The 20,772-nt window shown below is 42.7% G+C and overlaps 4 protein-coding genes across 5 annotated transcripts; 2 read left to right on the forward strand and 2 right to left on the reverse strand.

The window, feature by feature from the left end:
• Nucleotides 1-1,028: 1,028 nt before the first annotated feature.
• On the reverse strand, nucleotides 1,029-3,544 carry LOC127773919 (histone H3-like centromeric protein CENH3). Of its 2 annotated transcripts, none has more exons than XM_052300159.1 (7): nucleotides 3,339-3,544; nucleotides 3,188-3,213; nucleotides 3,042-3,069; nucleotides 2,370-2,503; nucleotides 2,203-2,277; nucleotides 1,691-1,766; nucleotides 1,029-1,333 (listed from the first exon to the last, which is right to left on the reverse strand). In XM_052300159.1, the coding sequence occupies exons 1-7, from the start codon at nucleotides 3,442-3,444 to the stop codon at nucleotides 1,281-1,283; spliced, it is 498 nt and encodes a 165-aa protein (XP_052156119.1). In that variant the 5' UTR covers nucleotides 3,445-3,544; the 3' UTR covers nucleotides 1,029-1,280. The 2 variants fall into 2 exon arrangements, with proteins under 2 accessions (XP_052156119.1, XP_052156120.1); XM_052300160.1 differs by having other exon boundaries at nucleotides 2,370-2,500; nucleotides 3,339-3,543.
• Nucleotides 3,545-4,502: 958 nt separating this feature from the next.
• LOC127773921 (uncharacterized) lies at nucleotides 4,503-11,199 on the reverse strand. Its single transcript, XM_052300162.1, has 8 exons — nucleotides 9,436-11,199; nucleotides 7,440-7,975; nucleotides 7,303-7,357; nucleotides 6,296-6,406; nucleotides 5,968-6,200; nucleotides 5,319-5,526; nucleotides 5,069-5,128; nucleotides 4,503-4,938 (listed from the first exon to the last, which is right to left on the reverse strand). Exons 1-8 carry the CDS (start codon nucleotides 11,122-11,124, stop codon nucleotides 4,762-4,764), a joined length of 3,069 nt encoding a protein of 1,022 aa, XP_052156122.1. The 5' UTR covers nucleotides 11,125-11,199; the 3' UTR covers nucleotides 4,503-4,761.
• Nucleotides 11,200-11,346: 147 nt separating this feature from the next.
• LOC127773920 (60S ribosomal protein L30-like) lies at nucleotides 11,347-13,167 on the forward strand. The gene is made up of 5 exons (XM_052300161.1): nucleotides 11,347-11,465; nucleotides 11,589-11,694; nucleotides 12,535-12,636; nucleotides 12,762-12,830; nucleotides 12,919-13,167. Exons 1-5 carry the CDS (start codon nucleotides 11,445-11,447, stop codon nucleotides 12,957-12,959), a joined length of 339 nt encoding a protein of 112 aa, XP_052156121.1. The 5' UTR covers nucleotides 11,347-11,444; the 3' UTR covers nucleotides 12,960-13,167.
• A 1,270-nt stretch (nucleotides 13,168-14,437) lies between these two features.
• On the forward strand, nucleotides 14,438-20,238 carry LOC127773913 (uncharacterized). The gene is made up of 13 exons (XM_052300147.1): nucleotides 14,438-14,792; nucleotides 15,619-15,692; nucleotides 15,856-15,939; nucleotides 16,020-16,100; nucleotides 16,820-16,900; nucleotides 17,019-17,111; nucleotides 17,610-17,786; nucleotides 17,870-17,937; nucleotides 18,065-18,116; nucleotides 18,218-18,271; nucleotides 18,354-18,443; nucleotides 19,370-19,436; nucleotides 19,728-20,238. The coding sequence occupies exons 1-13, from the start codon at nucleotides 14,651-14,653 to the stop codon at nucleotides 19,817-19,819; spliced, it is 1,155 nt and encodes a 384-aa protein (XP_052156107.1). The 5' UTR covers nucleotides 14,438-14,650; the 3' UTR covers nucleotides 19,820-20,238.
• Nucleotides 20,239-20,772: the final 534 nt, after the last annotated feature.

Raw genomic sequence — 20,772 nt, forward strand, 5'->3', positions numbered from 1 at the left:
GGCAAGCGCATGCAGGCTGGCTGTCAAATGGACTAATCCAACTCGCAGCCTCTCACCACATGCCCATCATCACGCCCATCCACTCCTAATCACCTCCACTTCATTACTCACATGGAAGCCGTGTGAGCTTAATTAAGCTCATATAAGCTGAACACTTCACTGCAACAGCCTACATTCATACTGTCCAGCAAAGTGAGCCGCAAGCAGGTCACCAAAGCCATGAGATCTGCCACCATTTGTGTCCTCTGCATTTGCATTCTCATGATCCTGCAATGCTTTGCCAGCATCAGTGCAGTGGATCTTGGCGATGCTGCAGCTTCAGCGTCAGGGGGAGAAGGCCTGATCCGGCCGAGGAAGCTGCTGCAGAATGCGCCGGCGGCGAGGTCACCGCCGTCGCGCTCCGCCGCCGCCGCCGTGGAGGTCGAGGTCAATGCGAGCCTGGGGAAGCAGAAGCCGTCGAGCAAGTCGAATCCCAGGCAGAATTAGAAGCTAAGCTACTATCAGTAGACGACACACGCTCACATGGAGCTCTTCCGAGATGTGGCTGTAGAAATGTACATAGGAATTTTGATGTGGAATTTTAGTTCTTCCTCGTTTTCCCTTTGCAAGTAGAGTGTTCACCATCAACATCATCATCAGTTCATCACCAGTGATAGTGTAGTTGCTTACAAAATCAGAGGATCTGAATAGGCGAGTTCCCTTCTTTTATGTTGCTGTCTTGATTGCTTCTGCCTCCTTTGGAGACCTTTGAATTTTGATGATAGCTTCTAGTTCCTGATGATTAGTTTGGTTTTGCTCATTGTTCCTGTAATTTGGCTTCCGTGTAGATCCTGCCATTTTTTCCATCTTGCCACTTGTTTCCATCTAGATCCAGTAACTTTGTAACATTGTCTGAATAACAAATCATGAGTGCAATATATGGGGTTGGAGGAAATATTTCAAGGTCCTCTGCACTCAACAACTGCCTGTGTTCCTTGAGCACAGGGTTCTTGAAAACAGCTGTTCAAATATCTGATGGAAGAAGCAGGTGAGAGGAACCCATTATTGCAATCAACACAACAATTCCTGGTTCACATTTCACAATCGACTGTTTGATGAAATCCTGAATTCGACCAATCCGAATGGAGCAAAAGGTAAATACTAACATCAACTGAATTAGAATGGGAACGAAGGGTAAGTTGATCCCTATGTGAAGATACATCTACACTACTTTCTAAAATGTTAATCAACGACACATGTTGCTCCTTGTCCATCATGCTGCATGGCTCGCAAACAAATTTTCACCATGGCCTCCGCCCACCGATACGCCTGGCAAGTTGCATGTCCTTTTGCACTGCAGAACAAACGTTTATTTGTTAAACCACACAATGACAACGCTGATAAGCTTTACAGGGAATAGCAAGCAGCATATTTCACACCTCAAAACTCACAAACCAACTAATTCTCCCTATGTTTAATCAATAATCATGACAAATTTAAGAGTATGAAAACTAGATATGACATTAAATATAAACACATGTATTAAGAATCATCCTGCAATTAGAATGTTATTCCTATAAAAAAATAGAATGCTTTTGAAGTGGATGCGTATATGATATCATGTAGGCTGTGGCATATATGATATCCATTTAGCATAATAATATAAAGGGAGAAAAAGAAAGAGAAAAGTTCATTCAGAATGACAACTTACTGATGGTAACACGCTTAGCATGGATGGCGCAGAGATTTGACACTTCAAATATGTCCACTAAGTGGTATTCTGCTGCCTGCAGGAGAGGGAAAACCACAGGAAATTTGCAGGACAGCAAGTAAATAACATAATTTATTTTGTGAGAATTAAGTCAGCTCTTTGTTCCTTTTCCTGGTTATGCAGAAACAGACATGGCTGGAAAGAAGGAACTGAAATTGGTATACTCTATGATAGCAATCTTGAACAGACACAACAAAATAGGGAGGTTGCATATTTGTAGTATATAGGTGTTCTACTGAAAAAGGATAATAATTTAGCAATCTGACTCATAAATCAACACACAGAGATATTCATTTTATTGATCATGGAAGATTTGTACATTTTTCAGTTACACTCTTGAGCCGTGACTTGAGTCTTGAAGCAGAATGGAATTTAACAGTATAATTCAGTCTGACCCTTCCCTAACTAAGCCTTCAGTTGTAAACTTATAATAAACAGGTTTGACCACTGACCTCTTGCAATGCAAGGAGAGCTTCAAGGGTCCACCGTGACACATCCTTTGAATAGAAATCAGTGATCTCCCTGACCTGCAAATTTTATCGGCACAAAAAGCTTCCATCACACAAGTTTGCACTACGAAATATTTGATAGAGAGAAGGCAGGTTCAGGATGTACCCACCAGCCGAGAAAATGGTGCAAACGGGATCAGCAGTTCAGTGGTTTTCTGAAATTTCCTGATCTCCCGCAGTGCCACTGTGCCTGGACGGAAGCGGTGTGGCTTCCTCTGCTTCGTTTGCTGCCTAGGCGTCCCTGCTTCACACACATGTTAAAGTTATTTAATCACAGGAGAACAAAAGGAGAGCAATTCCAAAGCCAAGACTTCCATATGGATACCTATCATCTAGGTAGAACAGACGCTATTTGAACCATGACACTAAAGAAAGTTTACTAAATCAGTTCCCACGATGCAAAGACTAATAATGGATGAGCATAAAAATCACCTATCAACATCGTGTCTAAAAACCACACATTTCTTGGCTAGCAATGCTTAATACCATGTTTTATGGTCATAATGTTTCAGATAACCCCTCCATGGACCAAACTGGATTTGCTATTATTTCAGAATGAAAACAAGAAAAGCTTTGACTGATGAGCAATTGAAGATCTTTCTGCAACTACTGTTCTTATAATATATTCAGAAAATAACGATGAGGAAAGTACAGCACACGGTAGAACAGAGCAAGAAAAGGGACACATTGAGCCCCTCAGGTCCCCCGGAATCCAAGAGACAGAAAGGAAAAGCTCCAACGAGCCCATGAATAACCCTAGAAACCCCCCCAAGAGAACGCACCTGAAGCCGATGTTCCAGCCGCGCTCCTCTGCATTCCATCAAACAGGTGGTGAGCAAGCCATCCATCCAGCCAAGATACAAAACAAAAACATATCCCCCCACAAAATCAAAAAATCACCAAACGAAAGACCCGCTCCCGCACGCACCGTGGTCGCCGAGGTACCCGTGCCGCCTGCAAAGGGGACAAGCAAGAGGCGGGAAGGGGGGGGGGGGGGGCATAAGCTTCACCATCCACCGCCATTGAAAGAAAAAGGAAAAAAAAAAAGAAACGCAGAGGGGGAGAGAGCGCGCGCTCACCACCAGCGCGCTGCGCCTTCGACGGCCGAGGGGAGCGCTCGAACTGGAGCTTCTTCTTGGGCTCCGCCTTCGACTTCCTCACCGCCGGGTGCTTCGTGCGAGCCATCTCGGCGTCGGCGGCGACGTGGCGGTGGGTTTTCAAACTGAAGCGGCGTGGAGGCAAATGGGAGAGGGTTTCTTTTGGTTTTGGGTTGGGGATCCCTTTTTGCGGTTAGGCCCTTGTTTTTGTTGTTATTTATGGGTCAGTCTGTGTCAGTTGCGTTTTTCACATCCCACAAGGCCACAACGCCACGCGCGCGTATGTGTCCAACGGTCGAGTGATCGAGTTATGTTTCTTGTTTTTTTTTTTCCTTTTTTGCGAAATGGAGTTATGTTTCTTGAATTCTATCCCAGAATAGTCATTTTTTGACATTATTTGACACTGACAGGACTGAACTAACACTATGCAAAATTTACCAAAAAGAAAAGGATGTCAATGCAACGGTCGAATGAAAGATTGAAGAGGAATGTTTTTTTTTTCCTTCAAAACAGGCACTTTCCCCTTTGTTTTGCAGGAATAATTAAACATGAATGCATGGCAAGCTCGGTGTAGGGATGGACATGGCCTGACCCACATTTAATCCCTGGACCACTCAAGTTCAATTAAATGAACAAAAATTCACACGTCATGGTGGATCAAGGATTATCTATTGGTTAGTTCATGCCATCGAAATAATACTCGACCGACGGGGGAAAGACCGCCCACATGACTTTTTATTAAGAAGCAACCTCAACCAAATCGGCCAACGCGAACCTTGACCTCCACATACGGAACTCACCCCTATGGATCACTAAAGGTGAGTTTGACGATAAGGTGATTGAGGAGATTAGGAAGATACGCAAAAACGAGGTGAGCCATTGGCTCATGATTAATTGAGCATTAACTATTTTAAAGTTCAAAAATGAATTAATATGATTTTTCAAAGTTCACCGTTTAGTAGTTTGGGAAGCGTGCATGTGAAAAACGAGATGTTTTTCTCTCTCAATCTCCCAGATCTCCCAGGAACGAACGAAGCCTAACTCCTTAACCGTGCTTCGAGATCCCTACCCCTACACAATTATCCAAAATCCATGCAACATATTTGGCAGTAGCTATCCATTTTTTCTCTTTTTTTGGAAATCAGGTAAATATGTTACCCGGCTTGCTATTCAATTTCACCCAGAATATAGTGAAAATGTGAAATCCGCACCGCTCATAATTTTTTCGGACGAGGTGACAACAACAGAACAGCTACAGTTTTGCTACCATTTCAGCAGCCGACAGAGATGAAAATTTCAGATAAGGCAGCCAGCCATTCGCTGCAGAAGTATTAGCAGTACAGATACTAGTTTTTTTCCTGAAGAAATCGATCAATCTGAGAAGCTTCTGCTGCTGCTGCTGCTGCTACTGTGGGCGGAGGGAGGAGAGGAGGACGTCCTGGAGGGCGCTGTCCTTGTTCATGGCGGCCTTGAACTCGTCGAAGGTGACCTTGCCGTCGCTGTCGGCGTCCATCTGGTCGAACACCTCGTCCAGCTTCCCCGGCTCCGTTATGTCGCCTGGCAGGCACTCCTCCGGCAACGCCTTGTGAGGATCACCAAAGTTCAGATGAACAGCAGCTCGTCAGATTTTCAACTCAAAACTTGAAAAGAGACATGAACAAGCCATCTCAAGAAGAGCAAAGATTTGGTTTTCCTTTTTTAGGAGTTCTTACTCGGAGCATTGATGCCAGCTCTTCCTTGCTGATGCAGCCTGACCGATCAGCGTCGTACATCTGAAAAGAAAAATGCAGTTTTTTTTTTGTGTGCTCATGATCAGATGCTGAAACACCTCTCTTGTTATGAATTTTAATTGAATTTGAAGTTATGTATGATATGATATCATGCAATGTTTCTGATATTCCTGTACATAAATTGGAAGGGCTGCCACTTCAGTTTGAGTCGAGTGCATTTGGAAATTTTTACCTGGAAGCACAAGCGAAGAGCATCGTCGCCTCGTGAGTTCCTGAGGCTGGAGAACCCACACAGGATCTCTCTCATGTCGACGGTTCCATCACGGTTGTTGTCGAACAGATCGAATACGCGGGGAGCTAGGGGAATCAGTGAGTCCATTTTCATTGCTCTCAGCACCTGCTCAAACTCTGACAGAGTGGCGTTTTCTCCATCTGCACATCTGCATAAAGAGCACTTGCTTAGTGTTATACTTTTCGATTGGAACATCATATGTGTCATGTTTAAATCCTAAAACTATGAAGGTTTTACGAGAAATCTGAACTTCTGAAGCTTCTCTGGCAAAGGAAAAAAAGGCTACCGCTTTCTGCTTATAAATCTTTTCGGTGTTAATTTCACAGTTCATCATAGCACATATCTTCTACTCCTAGAATCCTAATAAAATGGGCTGCACATGATATATGATATGTGCAAATATACTCCTGCAAAATTGGGACTTCTTCAGTGTTGGAAAAAAAAACATTTGTTTTCAGAGAAGACAAGGATATATGACTCCCCCTTAAAGCAACTGTAGTGTTCCTCAAATTACTAACTGAGAAATGCTAGTCCCAAAATTCTAGTAATTACACAAGAGGTTTTAGGCTGATCAAGTCATGATACTCACATTCGTCCAAAATGAAGCCGCAGATTATCCAGCTCCTCTGAGGTAAGGTCATGGGTTCCTAAAAGATTTCTCAGCCTTTTAGTCCTCAATGCCACTTTGCAGCTCAAAACGCTGGCTATCGCAGCTGCCCGCAATTTCCTTCTAGCATTGAACTTTTGCAGTTTTGAGACGACCTCTGCATCCATGAGATCTTGCTTGGCGCAGTCTCCAATCACCCAAGGATGCCTCAGAAGCTGGTTTCAAATGACACATGATATTCAAATTAAGAACAGTTATAGTATCTTAGCTAACATGGTAATATGCTGAAAAGGGAGCATATGAGACAGACATCACTTGCTGTTGGCCTTTTGTAAGGTTGAACAGAAAGAAGGCGCGAAATCAAATCTTTCGCGGATGAAGATATTGTTTTCCATGTGTGGTCCTGAAAACTGAATTCACCCTGAAGAAGCACACAAATTATATGCCATTAGAGCAAGTTCCTGATTAATACAGGCATTTTCGAATAATTGGTGCCTAACACAAGGACTACAAATCCTCCTCTTATAGTCATGTTATTCAAAGGCACTATTGATAATGGAACCCATAGTTCTTCAGAAACAAACGGCACAGTTTATTTATTTTTTCAGTGGTTTACTGAACAACATTTGACTAGCCCAGTAGCCCCATATCCATACTGACTCAGTTCGTGTTTTTCATTGGAAAATGTACAATCCAATCCATGTGTCTTTTGTGGAAGAGAACATTCTTTTACACCTTTTCAGTAAAATGTAAGGTCTAGTTAGCTACTGGCCAACTGCTATTGATTTGACATCTCAGGGCAACTTTTTCTACTAGAACTGGACAAAATATAGGACAATGCAGGTATAAACTGAAGTGCTAACAACTACCAAAAGACGACATTTCAGCAATGATTGGCAGGCAGATCTCCAAACTATGCAATGTCATTTGCTGCAAACCCACTGATAAAAGGCTAACAACTTCACACTCATGCTGAAATTTTAGAGTGAATCAAATGCCCAACACATAATTTGGGACTGGAAAACCGTATGGCCGACTCACACTCGAGGTCAGCTACATGTAACTCTCACCAAAATTCCATTTTTTGCAAGAAAAACACCCTCACATTCACGGGCCAGAATTATAATAATTGTGCTTCATTAGAAAATGCAAAGATACTTATAAATCATCTTGATCAGAATACTTATAATGATTCTGCTTCCACTAAAATTGCCCGAAGTGTTTAATAGGTATCGTCAAATGCGAACCAGAATATTCCAAACCATTTTGAACACCATTGAAGCAACAATTTGACCAGAGTTAGCTCAGGAAACTTACTTGCAGGATCCTTTGCTGCTTTTCTCGATTGGTTGCAGCATGAAATGGTGGGCATCTGAAATACACAAACTACCAGGCTTAAAACTACGAAAATAATCCTAATCAAGGGAACTATAACAAGAAAATGGCCAACATACCCAGATAAAAGAATGTACAGAATTACCCCAACAGACCACATATCACTAGCAGCTGAAACCTCCTGCCTGGATAGAGCCTCCGGTGAAACATAATCTATTGACCCAAACAGCGCGACGATCGGGTCACTGAAATCTTCGACAGAACTCAAACCAAAATCCATGATCTTCAGTGTGGACTTCTCATCTTTGTCAGAGAACAGACAATTCTCCGGCTTCAGGTCCCTGTGTACAATGCTCGCCTTATGAAGAGCCTCCAGCCCGCTAGCAATCTGACGAATGACGCAGGCCGCATCGAACTCCGAGTACCGGTCACGCCCCACAATCCGATCAAAAAGCTCACCACCCGAGCACAGCTCAAGGACGAGGTGCACACCATGCACATCTTCATACACATCATGCAGGTTGATGACATTAGGATGTGGCGCAACGCTCTCCACTATCCTCCTCATGACGAGTATCTCGTTCGTCAGCAGCGCGTCGGAGATCGATACCTGTTTCCACATCGGCAGGCCGGAGCCGGGCACGGGCTTTGTCCCCTGCTTCATACCCGCCATCGCCGGGCCGAGCCTCCTCAGAGTCTTGATGGCAACCTGGGTCTTCTCTTCAGACTTGCTCACTCCCCTCCTTACTATTGAGAACCCGCCCCGGCCAAGAACATCCACAACTTCATAGTCATCGGACAACTTTCTGCTCTCAGTCTTGGACATTATGGACTTCGACTGCCTGCTCTGAAGAACTTGATAAATTGAGGAACCGAATAACAAGACTCAATTGGCAGTAATCCAGTAGCAAAGCTGTGTCCTGAAAGAAGTAATCAGTAGCACAGGAAGAACAAATGAATCATATGGGTATCTGCAGGAAGTAGGAGAAAGAGAATTTGGGGAACAGCAGAGCACAAACTGGAAGGAGCAGTTAGGAGTACAAAGCAAGCTCCTTCTCCTGAAGACCTGATCAGTAAACAAAACAATATGAGAGAGCATTATATAGAGTAATGTGAGTACTGAAGGTTGTGACGATGGAAGAAAGGGACATGTGCAACAACCAACACAAGGGAATAAACCCTATCAAGGATTTCTTTTTGTGCAGAGAACAAGGTGACAAGAAGAGAGAAATGAGATGATTGGAAGAAGATGACAGGCCAAAATAGTTTTTGTTGACCTGGTTGCCACTGCTTGGAGCTGCTCTGAATTGGTCTTCACTCGGTGAGGCCTAACTGTAGTTTACTGCTTTGTCTTACACAGTTGTAAGCACAATTCCACTGTAGCTGACAACATCATAAACATGGAAGGTAAGCTCTCCTCATGCAAATTAACACAAGATGTAAATTGGCCAGGTATGGTCTGGTCAAACGGCTGGAGAGGAACAAATGAATCATTTTGATAGACATTTGTGCCATACAAATTGACAAATCTTCACTCTGGCATGAGTTTCCTCTTTCCAACTTAACCATTCATCATAGAAATCGATAAGGAAACCAAAATTGCAGAGGCAAATGTAAAAACAAAAAGATTATATGGCTCATGAAATTACAATATGTAAGCAAAACTTCCATAGAACCATATGTTACCACTGTGACAATAACGGGTTCACAGCTCCAGATATATCATGAATGCCCTAAACAGATGCTTCCACAAGGACAACGCCCAGACAAAAATGCATCACATAAACAAAAAAATAATAATTTTCTAGATGAACTATGCCGAATCTCCAAAGCTCAATGGCTCTTGTGACGCTTAGGGTTTATCTTTCCATAGGCTGCTTGCCTTTCGGTGGTCATCTTCAACTCCCTCCTCCTACGCTTCCTTCGTTCACTTCTGGTTGATTTTGCCTTGCCATCTGCATCCTCCTGTTCCTCCTGTTCATTCGGCAGCTCCTTCTCTGGTTCTGATGAAGCAGGGCCTTCCTCAGACTTAGACTTCTTCTTTTTGACCTTCTTGCCTTCTTTATCCTGTCCTCCAAGGATCGAATCCTTGATCAGTTTCTTATGATGCGTCACCTTCCATTCTGCCTCCCTGTAAGGAGCTATCTTCTTCATGGATACATACTGGTTCAAATCCTTGTCATCTGATGCCAATATCTCATAGGTGCTCAGGCCGAAACTGTTCGGCTTAACTTGCTTATACTTGAACCTAGTCTTCAGATCTCCAATAGTGTCCTCATAGTCTAACTTGTAGTACTCTTCCATCTCCTTCTCAAGCTCCACCTTGTCCTTCAAAGAAATTTTTCCTTTCATTTTCTGATTTGTCCCCTCACCATTTGCAATATCTTTTCCACCTTTCTTTTTCTGAGAAGCCCCCTCAGCTGCTGCAGACGATCCATCTTGCCCATCAAGAGCCCAGTCCTTGGGTAGCCCAAGCAGTTCATCTTCTTTGTCAAAGTCTAGTTTTTCCAAATCAATTTCCTCACCACTCCCAAATTCAGGATCAACATCATCTGCTTCATAGTAATTGTCATTGAATGTCTCCTTCATTTTCCTGTCATACTCCTCAGGATCAAAATCCTCCTCCAAGTCATCGGCTCCGAGCTTGCAAGCTGCATCGCTATCAATTCCAGCAATCATCCGGATCCTCTCAAGCTTCTCGGCGATCTCTTTCTTCTTCAAGTTCTTCAAATGCTTCAACTCCTCTGCCTGCTCCTGCTTGGCCCGTGCTATCCGCTCCTCCTTGTTCTTGCGCTGCTGCTTCCTGCTGCTCTCCTTCTTCCTCACAGAACCCTCGACAAACCGCGAATGCCCCATCACCCTGTCCATTACATCCGCACCAGTCGCGGCTGCTTCCTCATGCCGGAAGTTATACCTGGTCTCATAATCCTCCTGCTCTATGAGATGCTCCTCTTCGTCCGATACCTCCTGGATATCATCCGGAGAGTATTTCTTCTCGCTGCCCGTCTCGAGATACGGCCTCTCGAGGAAGAATTTCTTCAGGAACTTGCTGTTCTCGTCCAGCTCCTCGTCTTTGCCGAAAATATCAATCAGTATCTGCTCAGTCTCCTTCTTCTCCTCGTCATCATCCTCCTTGTCACCACCATCTCCACCCTTCGGCTTCACTTGGAACAAATCGTCATCATCCTCCCCGCCATCGCCATCGCCTAATGCCGCCTTCTCCGCCGCAAGGAAAGCCTCCAGCCCCTTCCTCTGCTGCTCGTCGTAGGCGATCTTGTCGTACTTGCTGCTGCTGTGGCCGCCATGGCTAGCCTGCGCCGCGAACTCGGGGCCCTCCTCGAGCAGGTGGCGAGCGTTCACGTCCTTGAGGTACAGGGGCCGCTCCTTCTTCGTCTTCTTGGGCTTCTCCCCCTCCTCGTCGCCGGGTTCACTCTCCGACGAGGAGGAATACATCTTGGCCTTCGCGTCGAGGATGGCGGCGTCGCCGCGCCGGATGCGGCGGATGACCTCGAACATCTGGCGGTCGACGCGGCGGGACGCGATGGCGGCGTCATCGTCGTCCGACGAGGACTCGTCGTCGTCGTCGTCGTCCTCCTCCTCCTCCGGCGGGACGAGGCCCTTCTTCTTGCGCTCCTCCAGGCGCTGCAGCGCCTCCCGCCGCTTGTTGTGCTCGAAGCGGCGGGCGTACTCCTCGTTGATCTGGATCTTGGAGAGATCCTCCTCGCCGCCGCCTCCATCGGACTCATCGTCGGAGCCCGCGAGGATGTCCTTCTTCTTCTTCTCCTCCTCCCTCCTCTGCTTCATGGCTGCCGCTGCGGTGGCGACGGCGACGACGGCGGCGGCGAAGCTGGGGGTAATTAGGGTTTTCGCGAATCGAGAGGAGCAAACCAATATTAAAGGAGGCAAATGACATATGGGTCCCACCTTTACTGAAGGCCCATCTGTGAATTTTACGGCCCAAGAGGACGGAGGCCCAGGGGCAAATGCGTAATTTCGGCAGCGAGGCGGCACCTATATACACCGCGTCGAGCTAAACCCTAACCAGCCGCCCATTCGCGCCGCCGCCGCAGAAGCCACCCGCGCTCCGCCGCTCTCGTCGTCGTCGCCGCGGCCGCTCGATCACGATGGCTCCCACCAAGAAGGCGGTAAGGTTCCTGATCGATTGCGCCTCCCTCCCCCTCCTCGTCGCGCTCTCCCGCTGCGCATCTCACCATTTCGTTGCGATGTTTTTGCTGGTTTCTGATTGGTGGGTTGTGGCGATGATGCAGAAGAAGAGCACGGACAACATCAACAACAAGCTGCAGCTGGTGATGAAGAGCGGCAAGTACACGCTCGGCTACAAGACCGTCCTCAAGACGCTGCGCAACTCCAAGGGTATCGATCCCGCCCGATTTTTTGTTGTTTTGTTCGATCTGGTAGTGTTAGTGGATGTTGATTGATTAGTTTGCTCGCTTAATCCGAATTGTAGGGTAGGTGGGAGTGTTATGATTGATTGATGCGTTGCTAGCTAATCATAGTCTGCCTATAGACCTGCGTGTTAGTTTGTGCGATAGTTTTCGGGTAGATTGGACTGTCTTATGTTTATTTATGGGTGGAATTGTTGTAAATCCTTTGGAAGTTGATCGGCTGTAAATTTAAGTTTAGATGGATTGTGGTTGCAATTATTTGGGATGCGTTGTGAATTGAGTTGCATTGCGGTTGTCTTGAATGAATGGGACTGAAGTTTACCTCTTTGGCTTGCTTTTGCGGTGTCTTAGAGATGAATACAGTACCCTATAACAATACCAACCTCTTAGTTAATAGTTCTCCATGATCTCCATTAGTCTGGGGACAACTGGAGGTTGAAACATTTGTTGTTTACGGAGCATAGATCATGTTATATAGTGTGATGTCTGAAATGGTTTTATCGATTTTATATGTTCAGTTACCTGCTTACACATGACATATTCTTTTTTTCTGTTGTACATATGTGTAAAATACGGTGCATTTAACTCAGGTTGTATTTGTATTTTGATGTGTGGTCCTTGTTATTGTGTTTGTTGCTTGTTGATATTAGTTAAGAAAGTTAAATGCAAACTTCCCTTGAACTTAAATTTCTCGAGTTGAATGAATTTGCAGTTATAACGTGTAGGAAATTTCAGATAGATTGACTCTGTCGGTTTCATGTGTTGTGGTTTCTGATTGTGACATCAATCACATCTTTTTTATGTTTAGGGAAGCTGATTATCCTTGCAAACAACTGCCCTCCACTCAGGAAGTCTGAGATTGAGTATTACGCCATGTTGGGAAAAGTTAGCGTTCACCATTTCCATGGAAGTAAGTTTGTTTCATCCTTCCGAACCATTTATGTTTTGTGTGATAGCATCTGTATTCATCTACATGTCACGGTTTTTCCATGATATAGTTTGGTATTGTATGTCTTACTGTGCCTTCGCTTTCAGACAATGTTGATCTTGGAACTGCCTGCGGCAAGTACTACCGGGTGTGCTGCCTCAGCATCATCGACCCTGGTTCGTCGCTACCGACATCACTTACATATATTTTCCTCTATGGCACCCTCAGAAGTACTGAATATATTCGCCTCTTTCCCTGTTTCAGGTGACTCGGACATCATCAACACAACCCCTGCCTCCCAGTGAAGAAGTTTTTACCTATTTAGTTGAGATGTAGGGTTCAGACGTGCTTACATGGCCAATGGCTGTTTCTTGGTTATCTTTAGTTGTGTAATTTTGCTATGCTGAGTTGGGATCTGCCATACAGATAATACTCCATATTGTTGTTAAGGCATTTCTATGGTTTTGTTTGATGAGATCTCTATTTATATATTGAGCAAGTTTATTCTCCTGCTGTTCTGTGAGCATCAGCATGTGAGCATCAGCAAAGAGCATCATCCAAGATGTTTGCTTCCTTGCTTATGTGGTTCAAAAGCTAGACTATGGTTGTTAACTATCTCGAAGCTTCGAATCACTTGCTTTGTTTTTTATCCATGGTGTGATTCGCTGATTGCCGTTTTGGTTTCTGCTCCTGGAGAATCTGGAAACGTAGTGTGGCTTCCACGTTTGCTTGTCGATTTGATTATCGCCGTTTAGCAGCTGCTGTTTTGTTTATGCTTTTCTATATTCCGTGACGTAATAATGCCTATCTCCCAGATTGTAAGGTTCATCCGTTTGTGATACGAGCGTACTTAATGCTAGGAGTACGTGTGTATTTATTAGGTTAATTTAAGTGAGTTTCTATATATTGTTGTAGTGTTAGAAGTGCATCTAACAAAACTAATTTTGTGAAACATTTTTTGTTTGAACAAGGCACGTGTTTACTGATAAGTTGATGTGAGCAGGTCAACACCATCTAATTGGGCACACAGATTAGCTATCACGGGATTAGTAATTTTGTACTACTAGTGTGCCGTAGTTGGTAGTATCATGGGCTCATAGTGGTCTTCCCTATTAACTAAGGGTCTGTTTATTTTGCTACAATTTTCAACCTTTCTAAATTTTAGTATTGTCAAATTTTAGCAAGGTTGCCAAAATTTTGGCAAGGTTGTCAAATTTTGACAAGATTTTATATGTGTTTAGTAAAATTTGACAACAAACTAAATATAGCAACTTTTTTTTAACTGTGCCAAAACTTGGTAAGATTGAAAATGGTAGCAAACTGAATAAGCCATAAATCGTGGACCAAAGAAAGGAAACAAATGTTGACCATCACGGAAGGTTCTAGCGGCCAGCAGAATCCACACCTGGCACAGTATTATGCCATTTCATTAACATGGTTTGGTTACCTACAAAATTCACATTCCCAAAACCAAAACATAAATATAGCACAAAAAATTGACAAAATTTATGGAATATATGAAGTAGAGCAACCAATATACGAGTTTAATTGCCATAATAATACGCAATACCCAAATATAGCGGCTCCCTAATCTCCTCTCATAATTGCCGGTGCGTGATGCGGGAGTTGGTTCGACCAGCCCAACCGCTTCCCACCCGAACCCGACCTGCCACGTCGGACCAAGTCCAACGCATTTCCGCCCCCTCCACCCAATCCCGCGCCGCCACGTGTCCCCGAGTGCGCGAGAAATTTGTCCTAAATCCCACCATTACCGCGGCCGCTTTCACATCTCCTCCTCCTCGTAATCATCTTCTCTTCTCTCTTCCCCGGCGGCGACGCGGCGGCGCCGGTCAAACCACTCCTCGCCGGCGAGGGGAGCGCGGATCGGGCTCGGGAGGAGGCTAGGGGTTTGGCTCGCTCGCTCGTTTTCGGCGTGCAGCTGAGGCGGTGGACTTAGCGGCGGTGGCGGAGGTGGGGAGGTGGAGGTGGAGGGGAGATGGAGGGGTTCCTGCAGAAGCTGAAGGGGCTGGACGCGTACCCCAAGGTGAACGAGGACTTCTACAAGCGGACGCTCTCCGGCGGCGTCGTCACGGTCGTCGCCTCCGTCGTCATGCTGCTGCTGTTCGTCTCCGAGACCCGTAAGTGTGTGTGCGCGAAGCAGCCGCCGCCGCGCGGATGTTGTGTGCTGTTCGCGTACTCTCCCATCGGTGGCCGTAATGGCTCGATGTGGCTTGGAATTCGAGGAGTTGGTTCTTGCCAACAAGGTCAAAGTCGGATTTCGAGTTGTCGATGGGGATGGGGATTTAGAGTAAGATTTGAATTCAATGATGCGGTGGGCGTGTTCCTGCTGCTGCTGCATGCTTGAATGTTTGGAATATTTCCAGGGGCACCTGACCGCGCTCTTGGTAATTTCTAGAAGAAGGTGCCCTTTTAGGTAGACAGGTTTTGCGGTGTGTCAGGGTAACGAACTAAAGATGGGCATGTTGCGATGGGCATTGACGCTAATGGTGATGTATGCTGCGCGCGATTTTTCTTTTCTTTTTCTTTTTCCTTTTCGGGTGTGAGATTCCTGAAAAGTTCAGGAATGCTTTTGGCTGAGTTCCTGCGTCTCTGAGGAAGATAAATTAGTTTATTTTTTTCTGCTATTACTTGGATTTATGTGCTGCTATCACTGTTGGTTCGTGAAGGGTAAGTTTTTGTGTTGTTGGCTCTGCATGTTGGATCATGCGTGCAAAATTAGGTCGTCACAAGGATTATGCCGTTTTCAAGTTACCTTTTGAGTAAAGTCTGTTGTTGCAAAGGTTCTGTTTTATTTGGCCAGCATGGCCTTACATTACTTTGGAGAACAAGAGGTTACAAGTTGTCGAATTTTTATGCTCTTTTTGTTTGGTGCAATTTGTTAGTGTTTATTTTTTTAAAAAAATTCTGGTAGTGAGAAGGTTCTTTCATAAAATGTTTTTGCAGGGTCATATTTTTATTCAGCAACAGAGACTAAGCTAGTGGTTGACACATCAAGAGGGGAAAGGCTACGAGTTAATGTTAGTATTTATTTGATTGTTAAACTAGATTCTTGTCATATGTTGTACTTCTATTGTTTCTAGTATAAAATGCATACTCTTTTGTATGCTATTCACTTACAATCTGTTGGGAACTAGGTGTGAATATTTCCTGTTAACTTCTAATGCTAAAACTGTTTTGCAGTTTGACGTAACTTTTCCGAGTGTTCCCTGCACCCTTCTCAGTGTTGATACCATGGATATTAGTGGAGAGCAGCATCATGACATTGTACGCACTTATGCTATATCATCTTCTAATTCTTTGTATGTGTTGATTTGTCCATCTTATTATTCCATTGTTTGTTGTAGAGGCATGATATAGAAAAGAGGCGATTAGACGCACATGGTAATGTCATTGAGGCTAGAAAAGAAGGCATTGGTGGAGCAAAGGTTGGTGATCACTGCTTTAGTTACACTTTGAGGTTGAGCTCATTAATAAACTAAGTGATTCCCCGCGCTTTGCTGCGGGAATTACCAAACAATTCTCAATATATATTTTTCGACAATCAAGATAGCAGTAAAAAGGAAAAAAATAATGAAACATCAGGGTTTATCGGTACTTATCATGAAACAAACAAATGATATCCGCGCTTTAATGTGAAACATAACATATTATAAAAATGATAGATAGATTTGTTAAACTATTGTGCAAATGATGTGAGGGGTGGTGATTAGATATGCTTGCATGTTGATTTGTAGAATTAAATAAATTGCAGATGATGTTGTATGCTTGCATGTCTTAAATATGTAATAATTGCTAGTGGGTGATGATGTGACATTGTTGCATGTTGAGCTTTAGACTTAGTGAGCTATAACTTTATAGAAAGTATAGATTTAAAATATCGAACTAGAGTCGTCTGTACAAATTATTCTTGGTGACCTAGTATATTTCCCTACGATGTACAGCATTGTAGTTGTTGGAAAACAAGTGGAAATTTAAGTACTTGAATATTTTTATTGTCAATACCTTATTTTTTACATGAGGACATAACGTGAGCATAGCATGTATAATATTACAGATTAGAATATAACCGTTTGTGGACTGTCCATATGCTGAAAACATACTCCAGTATCCACTTAAAACATTTCCTTCTTGCTGCCTTGTATAGATAGAGAGTCCATTGCAAAAACATGGAGGAAGACTCAGCAAAGGTGAAGAATACTGTGGCACGTGTTATGGTGCTGAGGAGGTATGCACAATCTTTTCTAATGGGAATGTATTTTGTTTATACCTCTTATTATTTCAGCTTTCTGAACTTACCTTGTTCTTTGTTACATTCTAACTCCGGATGGCTTTCTGGACTTCAGTCGGATGAACAATGCTGTAATTCTTGTGAAGAAGTTAGGGAAGCATATAAGAAGAAAGGATGGGCCCTTACAAATCCTGATCTGATTGACCAGGTATATTAGTTATTTTGGCATGGTTTACCTAGATATATCCATTGTTTAGATTTCCGTTGAGTTCTCTTGGGCTTAGTTTAAGTTTGGAAAATATATGTATGGCAAATAATGTTGAAGATTGCAAGATAATTAATATAGTCTATATAGAGGTAGTATCTCTTAAGAAGCCACTATTACTGGAAGTCCCTGAGAAATGATTTTATTCCTCAGTCCCATATCTGCCTTGTTTCTCTCCACTAACCAATTAGAACAACAAAAATGGCCTACTCCTGACGTAGTGGCATACCGTATAGTTAGATGCCTGTTGCGCGTATACTCTAGCCTTTCTATACTAGTATACTTGTGTCTAGTGACAAGCTAGTGTGGCACACCTCTCTTTCATGCTTTTGCTTTGCAAGGCAGGGCTCATTTATGAGTGAAAAGAGTGAGGCGACGTCATTTCTCCTACTATTTACTGGAACTTCCGCCCTACTGATTTGTTTTCCTTGGGCATGACAGTGCACCAGAGAAGATTTTGTGGAAAGAGTTAAAACTCAACAAGGTGAAGGTTGTAATGTACATGGCTTTTTAGATGTCAGCAAAGTTGCAGGGAACTTCCACTTTGCTCCAGGCAAAGGATTTTATGAGTCAAATATAAATGTGCCTGAGCTGTCGGCACTTGAGCATGGTTTCAACGTAAGTAGGTCCAATAAATGTTCCTTTTCCTTAAAAGTGTTTTTATTCAGTGTTTCTGATATGTTTGTGTATAATTTTACCAGATCACACACAAAATAAATAAACTGTCTTTTGGGACAGAATTCCCTGGTGTTGTTAATCCACTTGATGGGTACGTCCATAGCTCTAGCTCATTGAGCATATAATTATAGCCTTGCACTTATTCTCCTAGTTATATATTTCTTTTTTCAATTTTTATCTTTGTACCCTCATGTCCTAACAAATTTCATGAACGTCAGTGCTCAGTGGACACAACCAGCATCAGATGGGACATACCAATACTTCATAAAAGTGAGCTCTTGTTATCCATGTTTACGTGCTTACATTTGTATCAGTTGTTTCTGCTACAAACCATCATTTGAAAAGAAACTTACTGGGTTTTGCTTAACCAGGTTGTTCCTACAATTTACACTGATCTAAGAGGGCGCAAGATTCATTCCAACCAAGTTGGTGAAGTTTATTGAATCATGTTTATACTTTATATTTTTTTTCCAAGCCTAGTGATCTTATTGTTACTTGCATTCACAGTTCTCAGTAACAGAGCATTTTAGAGATGGGAATATTCGCCCCAAACCCCAGCCTGGAGTATTTTTCTTCTATGATTTCTCACCCATAAAGGTAATAACAATGGAGAGAAATTCGTATGTAGTCATGTTCATTTTTCTCTTTTATGATTCTATCTTAGCTTGCTCTACTCATCTTCTCAACCTGTGGATATGTGTTGCCAAGCTCATCTGTTGAATGGCTGGCTGTGTTGGTGTGACCATTCTTGCTGCACATGCAGAATGCTCCAAATTCACCATCTGTTATTATTCAGTACTATTTAATTACTTTGGACACAAGAGAAGTCTACAATACCTTTGTTTCACCTTTATCTATTCTGACACTGCAGGACCAAACTGGAATTTGTAGGCTTTAGGTCATGGAGAGTTTCTAAAGTTAGTTATTATACTAGTCAGTAGCTAAAATAATCAGTTCATTGATGAGATATATCTGTTAGGAGTATCCTAGCATAAAATTTGGTATTATCCTTTTATTATTTTTATTATTTGCTGAATGGCTCCAAAAATGTCTGCATATGCATCGTAACACTTTGAATACAAAATTGACAGTGCATGTCTATACTCATTCAAAAGCCTCTAGTGGTGGTGGCAGGGAATTTGCCACCCCACTATTGCTTTTTGCAGTTTTTACAAATTGTCCCCTGATATTTTTCTAATATTGTGGAATAGTTCAATATTTGGTTCAAACAAGTGAATAGCAGATAATGAAATAAACAAACAATTGATACTAAGATATTTGATAAAATATATATTTTTCTTACATATTATGATATTGTTTTTCTTCTGCCCATAGCAAAGCTTGGGCATTTTGCTAGTACTTAAAAGTCAAAACTTATACATGTGGATAACATACAGTTTCGTATCAATATAACGATTAACTAATTCTCATATTCTCTTATCAGATTGAAAGGACTTTTAAGTTTTAACTCTTTAGTTCTGTGACCCACTAAAATCTTAGTTCTCCACCTTATGTTTTTGCAGGTAATATTTACAGAAGAAAATAGTTCCCTGCTCCACTATCTGACGAACCTATGTGCTATAGTGGGAGGTATTAGCATTACCTCTATTTTATTCTCAAACTGATTAATCTTTTTTATTCTATTGTAGTGAATGAGTGTTATCTCTTCAGTCTTCACTAACAAATTCTTATAATTCTTATACATTTCACCGAAAACTCCAATGCTTATTTGACAAAGTTTATAATTAGTTTGTTACTATTTGCTAAGTGATGAACCGTTGAAGGAATTGGCTCTGTTTATCTATGTGCCTGTGTATAAGTAATGTAGCAAACCTAGTATGGATGCAAGTCACTAAACTTTTGTCTGCCTTGTATCCTCAGGGGTTTTCACCGTCTCCGGCATCATTGACTCGTTCATATATCACGGGCAGAAGGCACTCAAGAAAAAAATGGAGCTAGGCAAGTACAGATGATTTACCTGAAACATGGACTGGCCCTCATGTTCCCCAAGTTCCCAAGTTCCGTGGCTTGTAAAGGATCCATTGCTTAAGACCTGAAGACGTTGCTTTGCTGGAAGGTTTTGCTAAGGCCATCAGAATTGACGATATTGCACATTAGTTGATCAAAAACTCGTTTACATGTAAAAAAAGACAATATCATAGCGTTGGGCCTGGGGGAGTGCTTTGATGTCTCAGTGAGACTCTTTTTGAGTGGCCAAAACTGGCGAAATGAGATGGATAGATTAAATCAATTTTACCACTGCGTGTGCCATCTAACACTGTTTGACGTTTTCTGTATTTCTTTTCAGGAAGAACTAGAACTTACATTTTTTTTGTTCTTTTTTTTTGCTTCATCTGAGTGCATTAGTAGAGATATAACCCATTTCTTGTAACTTCAGGGTGTTCAAAGAGACAATTTGATCATTTTCGTGTCACGTCCTTCTGCCATCGTTTGACGCTTGCAATTTATTCAGGAAGAACTAGAAATTGCAGTTTGGCTTCTCTGTGAGCATTAGTAGAGATACAAACCATTTTTTAAATAGTATATATATATTGTGGTTATTTGCCAAGTTGTTCGATATACAAAGGATTTGAATCTCTAATCAACGAGTGAGTTGACCTAGTTCCTATTAAACTACATACTTGATCAGATACGTCACGATTAATTAACTATCATGTTCTTAGTTTAAGTAAGAAGATAGAATTAAGGAGTATATTACGATTAAATTATTGTTAATCTGATTCACCTTGTACTTTCATCAGGTCATATGCACAATCCAAATCTCTAGAGTTCAATGGATAAGAAGAACAAATCAGAACTCGCATCGACTGATCTGCACATGAACCCTCATCAGAATGGTCAATGAAGAGATTGCGTGGCCACGAGGTTACAACATAATATTTATCATATAAAGATTTCACTGCAA

This window comes from Oryza glaberrima, chromosome 5, assembly GCF_000147395.1.
Source record: "Oryza glaberrima chromosome 5, OglaRS2, whole genome shotgun sequence".
Classification (NCBI taxonomy): domain Eukaryota; kingdom Viridiplantae; phylum Streptophyta; class Magnoliopsida; order Poales; family Poaceae; genus Oryza; species Oryza glaberrima.